Source organism: Pseudomyrmex gracilis, unplaced genomic scaffold (assembly GCF_002006095.1).
Source record: "Pseudomyrmex gracilis isolate BER0280 unplaced genomic scaffold, ASM200609v1 scaffold_17, whole genome shotgun sequence".
Lineage (NCBI taxonomy): Eukaryota > Metazoa > Arthropoda > Insecta > Hymenoptera > Formicidae > Pseudomyrmex > Pseudomyrmex gracilis.
In genome coordinates this window covers 353,954-363,563 of record NW_018020601.1, presented here as the reverse complement: position 1 = coordinate 363,563, position 9,610 = coordinate 353,954, and the positions used below count along the sequence as shown (strand labels likewise).

Sequence of the window (9,610 nt, the reverse complement as noted above, 5' to 3'; positions counted from 1 at the left end):
AAAAAAAAAAAAAAAAAAAGATTCAACGACGAATCGCAATGACGACGTCATCGTCGAGAGATACTTGTCCCAAGGTGAAATTATCGGAAAACGAGACGAGATATCACCTGAAACAACCGGGCGAGTGAAACAATCGGATTCCCTCGCGAATCCCCAAAGCGACAAAAGCCTCGAAGAAGAAGAAGAAGAAGAAGCGAGCTATTCGCGTTGTATAGGACGCGCAACGTAAACGTACGCTCGCGTGAACAAGCAGACATGAGACTGGAGGCGTCGTAGGGAAATACAAATCTTCCACCCGTGAATACAACGAAAAGCAATACTACAAACAAGGTAATCTCGAGGAACAAAACAAGAGGCAAGCCGCACACGCTTACCGTCACACATTACCCCACAATCTCGCGTCTAATTGAAGCTTATTAGGAAGTTTCCCGAAAATTGACACCTTAGAGAAATTTCACCGACATTCCTTCGTACCAAGAACTTGATCGGCAACACACGATCGAAGCTTTTCCCCTTGGCTCGCTTTTACTCTTGAGAGATATTTTAATATGAATGTATACACCGTATATATATATACACATATATATATATAAACACCGTGTAATCTCGCTCCCTCCCCCCTCCCCTCACTCACACTCCTGTATATATAATTAATTAATTATAGAAACAATTATATAGATATATACACGTTTACACGGAATCCTATTGAATAATCGTGCAACGACGTCTAGGATTAAATAGCGATATCTACCGGGAGACAAAGTCTCGAATGCTGATCGCATTCATCTCGTCCCGAGGAAGAGAGAGAGAGTTGTCCTTAATTTTACTTTTAATAGAAGAGAAGTAGACGAAGAAAAAACGCGCTGATCAAAAAAGAAGTCTACTGCTACTACTACTGATAGATTCCTATTATAAAATTATCGAAGCCATGCCGCGTCTTAGGATAAGACCTGGGAGGAAGCGAGCGAGCGGAACACATAAATAATTAAACGTTCACGTTGATATTTATCAAAGAAAGATATAAATCGAACGATATTATATCTTTAGTAAATCTTAGAGAAAGAAGAGCGCGACTTTTTTGCGTGAGAAAAAAAGGCGACCATCGATATACTTTATCGGTTTCGACGCTCGCAACTCAAAGCCCGAAACTTCGTCACTGAAGAATTCAGAAAGACACGATCGAGGGGATTATTTACTCGCGACGATTGTTTGATATTTCTGAAACGATATTTCGATATTATATAACATCCTGGTAAGAAGAATCGACGATCAGCCAAGATGCCGCGATGCTACATGGTAAAGAAGGCTCTGTGCAACAAGTACATAACTAGCGTTGCCAGAGGATTCGAGAGCTGGGGTCGCGGAAGGAGCACGCCATCGCCAACCACCATACAGCTGCCGGTCTCATCCGTCGAAGGGTGCGTCGCAACCCCTGTTGCACAAGGTACGTTTCGCATTAATTTTGTCGATAATTTCACGATCGCTTTCGTTATTCGCGACGATAATTTATTTTTTGGCGAAGCGTCGTCGACGATCGATTTTTATATTTATATAAGTACATATATCTGTCTCTATCTGCCGTCAAGGGGTTGATATTCTTATGGCGAGATAAAACATGAGTTTATATAAAATCATATCAGCGTCGGAAACAAGTCGAGTGATGAAAAATTGAGACGAGTCTTTCATTCGAGTTTTTTTGAAATAAATTTTAACGCAAAATGCCGTTAAAAAATATATATACAAATTTAAAGGCAAATAATTGTTTAAACTGTGTTTTTGAAACTTGTGTTTTTTTTCCAACACTTTTTAAAGAGCGCAATAACCGCTTTTGATTACCCTCATGATTATTTTAATATGTGTTTTACTGGACGCTTGTGTAAAATTTACTTCGATACACACAAAATATATATATATATATAATGCCGATATATGTATCGAATTATCAAGTGATGATGACGCGCGCGTGCACAACACACACACACACAAATACACACATTGTTGCGCGCCGCGTAATTTCCGACCGCGTTGCTTGGTCGCTACAAAACAACTTTAATTGTCGGAATTCTCCGTGGTGTTACTACTTGTACGGAACATCCGACTCTCTTCGTGTGAAAATAGCATCATGCGAAACTTGGCGAGACAGTAAACGCAGTTACAAAGGCGAGGTGCTTGGGAATCATCGTAATGGCGATGTATACCTTCGTAACACATTGTCGGCACGAAGAGGCGAGAATTTCGAACACTTGTGTGAGTAATTTGGAATTGGCTTGGAATCGTTTGTGGAAACATCCGAGAGAAATGGCGGGCTTTTAGCGATACTTGTTGAATAATTCAAAAGTATTTGCTTGAGATCGGGCAAGAAGATGCACGATCGAACAACTTCATTTGCTCGAAAAATATTTCGCTCTCTTCTTCCGAAGTTTCCGACATTTTTCGCACGCGCTAATAAATTGCAGCAGCAAATCTGAGAATTTTTCGTTATTTTTTTTTTTTTTTTTTTTATTAGAACTAAAGAGATGTACAACTGCTCGGATTCTTAGATTTGCAATATCTTGTTAACATCTCTCTATATATATATAGTTCACAATCTGTTTGAAACATTTTCTTAGCTCTCTCTATTACTTTAATTACAAGTTTCTTTCGTGTACTTGCATTTTTTTTTTTTTTTTAAATAACAGACGCACAGTTTTTTACTTTATATATTTTTAACATTTTCAAATTACTTTTTAATATACGTTGATTATAACAAATCAAATAAAACATTATTGCACGCTAATATTTGCGTTCGGAATTGCTACGTTATTTTAATAAGATATAAATTTTTAATGAAAAAACAAAATCGAGCATTAAAAATTACATTTAATAAAGTAAATAAATCTTTTTATAGATATGTTTTTTTTTTCGCGTGACATCCTTGTGTAATAATTTATCGCGTATCTGTCTTTTATGTAAGGATATTCTCGCAGAACTCAACGATAAAATATTGATGTGCTCGAGGTTCGTAAAAATTACACGGACGACACAAGCGGAAATAATTTTACACGACAGGACGCGACGGAACACCTGTATTCGCATAATAATTTATAGGTGTCGATCCTACAGCAGCGGGTAGGCAGCGACCCTCTTCACGCTCCTAGTAAAAATTTATTTTGCCCGCAAGAGACACGCGCATGTGTTTCGCTTGTACGGAGAGAAACAAACGATACAGAAATATTAAAAATGCCGTATCGCGGTGCCTACGGAGCGGCGCGGCGCAAGGAAGTCGGTCGCTCTTAAAACGAAATGTGCGCTTTCATAACCGAGTTATCGTGAAATTTTATATCCGCTCACACTGTGGACGATCTTCTCTACTCTCCCATCCTCTTTGACCTCGTTTCTAACATATTTGCCGTTATAATCTTCTATATCCACCCCCCACCTCCGCAATCCTATGCAACCCACATCTCTCCCCCTACTCTATCTATATCGCTTGCACTTCCTCCTGTCGCTATCAAGGTCCGACACTCTTTGCTTATCGCGCCAGTAACGAGAATCGGATATTCCGCTCTGATATCTTATTTAGGAAACAAAGCTGCCGATTAAAAGTAAAATACATGCAAACAACTCAAGTTACTATAAATAGACAGACTTTGTTAACATAAACTTTACTTTACGAAAGTAATTTTAAAACATTTTTTTCTGACATGTGTGTGTGTGTGTGTGTATGTGGGGGGAGAGTGATGAATAAAGGACGCATGATGAATAATGAAAATCTCTCATTCCCAGAATGTGCGAATACAACACAATTGAGGGATGCGACAGCTGTGCTCGATGCAAAACTATCCAAAGAACAGCCGAGCGTTGCGAGCACGACGATCACAACAACAGCGTCATTATCATCCGTCAACGCGACCACATCGTCCGCAACGGACTGTTCGATGACGACTCGAATAGAGACGAGCGTCATAGTCACGTGCAGCACTACGTCTCTGACAACTCCACCTCTCACAGAATCGATCGCCTCTACCGTTCAGGAGGCGACAACGACGACGGTGATTTCCTTAGCTCCGTCGAGCGTGCGGTCAACAACCGAGGAGACCACGACATCGTCTATCGCGACGCTGCACCGTTCGCCGTCCGGAGAAATGCCCATGTTTAAGGATCGCTCCCCGGCGGAAACGGAGGCGGCCCACGATCTCTTGGAGCTCTCCCGATCACTGCCACCGTTGCCACCGCCGAGCGTTGTCGCGATCGGCCCTCAGAGTGTAATCGAGGCGCCGGCGAGCGACGTTCAAGAGATGACGGTCTATCAACCAACCGAGCGATCGATTTATCAAGTGAACACGATTGATCTGACCAATTCGAGTGTCTACAGTCACTCGAATCATCAGCAACAACAACCTGCAGCCGCATCCGCCAGTATTATTTACGAACCTGGCACACCTATCGTACCGCCCACAGGCAGCGTCTTTATACCGCTATCACCGGTGCAGGAGATCTTGCTGACGTACAGTACGTCGACTATACCGTGCACGCCGATTATTTCTCAGCAATCGCAGTTTCCGTCACCGGAACAGCAGTCGCAACAGCAAGCGCAACCGCAGTTACAACAACAACCTCAGGCTCAACAGCAACAACCGTTGCCACATCAGCGGCAACAGCAGCAGCAACAACAACAGCAGCAGATCGCAACGAAGCCTCCGCTGACACCGCCGACCTCCGAATGCAGCAGCGACATTGAAAACAGCAATCCGAACTCGCAACCGATGCAAAAGGACAAGGAGGTGCAGACTGTCATGCATCAAGCGGAAGGCGTGAAACCGGTGACTTACACTTACGACACGTTACTCGTTACGGATGGGAGATCGAAAAATAAAAAGACATCTCTCGTGACGAAGAATCAGGAAACTCAGTCGATCGAGACGATCGTGAGTTCCAAGACTATTCGTTACACATGCTGCGAGTGCGGTAAGTAAAACAATATTTTTTTTAATAAATAAACTATATATTTAAATTCAACCTATAACATCAATTGTTTTCTATACGCGTGTATTGTAGTAATTTTTTTTTTGTTCACATGTCAATTAAAACGCGTTAAAATTTGAAAACTACAAAAAATCATCTAATTTTTTTACAATAAATTAAAATATTCAACTAAAGTATTTAGAATCGGGAACCATGCTGGATGTACGTGCAAATATTGTGTATTGTTTTAAACGTGTAAATTTTAATACACATAGAGATTCGATATAAATTTACTTCGAAAATTCACGTAGGAAGTTTGGTTTGCATCTCGTCAAGTACCCAATATATATATATATAAAATACCCAATTTACTCTCTTATGAAATTCAAAAATTTTCATTTTAACATGTGTATTAATTTAACACGCTCAAAAAAATATATTTTGTACATTTGCACGTACATCCGGCATATTTGGCTCGTATCAATCTCAATACTTAGTTGAACATTTTCACGAGCTTTATCATTCGCGTTGCAATTAATATGTATTATAACAAATATTATTAGCACAAGTTGAAAAAAAAAAAAAAGCTAAAGAGGAAAATATATTTCATGCCCTCAATAGCCATTCTTGCATATATATGTTAGACATTTGTTAATATAATTGTTTCTTCTAAATTTTTAAAAATATTTCAAACCGTACAAAAATATATAAATATACAAATACGGTGTTTTATGAAAAATTACATAATCATGCGTTTAATTAGCAAATAGAAAATGATGAAAAAAATCTAACGCATAACGATGATAAAAACACTGTTTTCAAAAACTTTACTCTTTGTAAACAGTAATTGGATTCAATATCTTCACTTAAAAACACAAATGTATTTTTTCTACATAATTTAATACTCGAATTTAATGCGAGATAAACTTAGATTGAGATCAAATATCTCTTTGGCGCGCGATTTAATTCCGCGCAATTTAGCGGAATGTTGCACAAAAAAGTCGTCAAAATCCAACGCAACGTTTTCTCCATCAGGCAAGCAATACGCGACCTCGTCGAATCTGTCGCGGCACAAGCAGACGCATCGCAGCATCGACTCGCAATCGGCCAAGAAGTGCATCCATTGCGGCAAGGCGTACGTCAGCATGCCCGCCCTGGCGATGCACGTGCTCACGCATAAACTGACACACAGCTGCGGCGTCTGCGGCAAAATGTTCTCGCGGCCGTGGCTGCTTCAGGGTCACTTGCGTAGCCACACCGGCGAGAAGCCCTACGGATGCGCCCACTGCGGCAAAGCGTTTGCCGATCGCTCGAATCTACGTGCTCACATGCAGACGCACTCCACCGACAAGAACTACGAGTGCCCCAAGTGTCACAAGTCGTTCGCGCTCAAGTCGTATTTGAACAAGCATCTGGAATCGGCGTGTCCGGGAGACAACGACGAGATCAGCAACGACGTCGACACCCCGCCATAATTTGCCGAGATATCGATGCGCGACGACATCGATCGAAATAGATTCTCTTTTACGAACAGACGGTGGTAATCGGAAATTAACAAGTTTTATCTTTTTTTTTTTTTTTACTTAGAATTTATCTGATTTTCTCATATTAGACGAAATTTTCGCTTTTACGTCGGACAACTTTACGTAATTTGTATTATGGCATGACGCCCGGAGGATTAAATTTGCTGATACAGTCTTGCGATCGATTGTGACTATTCTCATCTATCTGATGCGTAAAATAAAACGCATCACGCTAACTAATCAATTCTGCAATTTGCAGTCGGTCGTGCACAACGTAAACGGAAAATTGTAGCGACGCCATCACGCTGACCGGCAATGCGAAATAGAAAAAAAAAAAAGAAAAAAAGAGAAAAAAAGAAACAAATACACAGATAGATAGGTTTGCACGCTCGAAAGAACCTAAAGGAGAAAAAAGAGGGAAACATATATCGAAAGAGGCTACAGGTCTGTGCGAATGCGAGAGAAGAGAAGAGAGAGAGAGAGAGAGAGAGGGAGAAAGAGATTGGTTTGGATAGTTTCGTACAGAATTTCGAGTCTATCGTTGCATTCGATGGCGACAGAAAGCTTTCACGTTTTCTTTTGTCTTTATGTGCGAAGCCGAAAAATTCACACTTGCAAAGCTCGGAAAAAAAAAAAAAGGTTCATTATCAGTTTTCGGATTATTCGTTTACAATTCGAAAGAACCACGCTGTGGTTCTTTTTTGCAATTTTTGTTAAATATTAAGTTCGCTAAATTAGTAAAAATTTTGCTCCTTCTCTCTGTGGAGATTTTTTTTTATTTTTAACATTTCGTCGCGACGGAAATATCGAATTCGAATTTGTGCCAGATCAGAAAAATGAAACGTTACAAAATACAACAAAATGAGTGAGAGGCGCAAGAAAACGACGAAGAAGCGACGGGGAAGAGCTTTTTCTCCAATTAGTCGATACTTTTGCTCGAAATTGTAGAACCGAGTTAATGACTCTTGCTGTCGCTATCGAGAGAAGGCTCCGTTCTTCTTCTTTTGTACGTCATAGACGACGATCAGACGTCGAATCTTCGCTAACATCCAATTTCAACGGGGGTATCTTTCTCGGTAAGCGCAAAGTAATTCGATTTACTCGTCGGCTTAAACGTCGCGAACGAAGGTGAGAGGAAGGACGGAGGGGTTGGAAGGAAGGGGGGTGAAAATCTCGGCTTCGCGGGAACGAGGACGAGAAGGTAATTGACATATCGGCGTCTCTGGATCTCTCTCTCTCGCTCTCGTCTCTCTTCTTCTCGCGCCAAGAGGTTTATCTGAATATTTCAGTCGCTTCTCTTCATTCGAGAATATTTGACCTATATTTTCCGAATTATTTTCTCGATTCCCATTCGAACGTTTTCTCTTTGACATTGAGAAGAAGTTTACGAATTGCCACACGGATTTTTAATTAACGAATCAAGTAGATTCCGTGATTGATTTCATTAATGTAAAGTAAATTTAATACTCAATTCCAACTTACAATCTCAATCGGTCGATTGTTTTTTTTTTTTTTTTTTTTTTTGTGTTCTTTGGAAGATAAAATCTCTCTTTTTTTTCATCAAGGACCAAAAAAGAATAAACTTAATAATTAATTTTAATCTCGAAAAACATCGGTGAAACCGATTGTTCGTCATTGGCGAGAAACAACTACGTGCCGCGCGAAGTTTCGCAATATATGTAATTTAATTTATTCGCAAAGCCGTGTTTGTTTACGGATTGTTTTCTCGAGCGTATATATATACGGCTTTACCAAAACAACTTCAGTCTTTGGAGAGACTATCGAGACCTTTTTAATACACAGACATTTTCTGTCAATAAAAAAAAAAAAAAAAAGACGGCTCAGACAAGTCTGTCATGTAAAAAAAGAAAACGAACGCTTCGACGTAAAACGATATTCAATATTTCACTGTGTCTCTGAGACTTCGGATAAGACTTTCGCTGTAATCATACTCGGAGCGATTGCAATTGATATACATGACCACGGGATATAAAGAAAAGTCACGTCGAAGCATCGAGACGCTCAACAATCTGTTCGCCAACGTCGGACCTTCGAACAAAATGGCATCTTCTTCTTGCCATCAACGATCGATACGATAGCATCGTGGATGCAATTAACTTCATAAAATCGCGAAAAGAAAAAACGACAATTGGAGAGTCTAGAATGAGCAGCGATAAAAATCATCGATCGCAGACCAACTACTAGTGCAATATATATGTGTATATATATATATATGTATATATATATATATACGACTGTTACGTAATAGCTTAAAAATAACTTTTGTTTATTTATCTTTTACTTGACGGAAATAGAGTGCACTCGTTTCTCTTTCGAAAGAAAATACCTTTAGTGTAAAACAAATATTTTCGCTTGTAATTTCGTTTTTTTTTTTTTTAAGGAGAGTTTTTTATCTATTTATTTAGTTACTTAGTTACGTAAAAAAGCGTTGATCTCTCGAAATGTGCAATTGACTCGGAAAAGAGTATGTGAGTTACACACTTCAAAATGAAGTGTATCACGACGACGTGTTGCTTTACATTGGTTTGGTAATATTTCGAACACGATGGCCGGGACTTTAGAATGGGATTGATCTGTTGTGCGTTTAAAAAAAAGAGCTCCGTGTATACGATTTTTGTCGGGATCTTTGGCGTAACACACGCGGGTACTCGTGGAAAGTTTTCATCAACATTTCACGTAAACTGGACCACCTGTTGAATGCAGAAATGACCATTCGGTGGCAAAAGGGTCGGTCGTACTGCTCCCCTGAATTATGGAACACATCATTTTCTCGGTTGTTAAAAGCGCGAGCAGCGTGGGGAGGGGGAGGGTGGGAAAATCGCGGTCAACTGCAACGTCTCGACTAAGTTTATCAGTGAGTTTTGTTTGTTTGCAAAATTTTTGAATCCAAACCAAAGAGGTGCAACAAAAAACTTTGTAATCTCTGTGTGTGACAGGGATGATTCGTAATTTCTGTGTGTAACAGAAATGAACAATTTGCTTTGGATTAATTGCTTTGAAGTAAACAATCTTATAGATTGAATTTAAAAAAAAAGTCACAGTAGTAAGAGTCTTCAGTTCCTAATTGAATTTAAAAAAGAGTCACATAGTAAGAGTCTTCAGTTCCTAATACGATAAAGTTA

General features: G+C 39.7%; 1 protein-coding gene across 1 annotated transcript; it reads left to right on the top strand.

Moving 5' to 3' along the window:
• The first annotated feature begins 670 nt into the window (after positions 1 to 670).
• Positions 671 to 8,660, top strand: LOC109864104 (protein escargot-like). Its single transcript, XM_020445011.1, has 3 exons — positions 671 to 1,444; positions 3,766 to 4,947; positions 5,980 to 8,660. The coding sequence occupies exons 1-3, from the start codon at positions 1,279 to 1,281 to the stop codon at positions 6,417 to 6,419; spliced, it is 1,788 nt and encodes a 595-aa protein (XP_020300600.1). The 5' UTR covers positions 671 to 1,278; the 3' UTR covers positions 6,420 to 8,660.
• Positions 8,661 to 9,610: the final 950 nt, after the last annotated feature.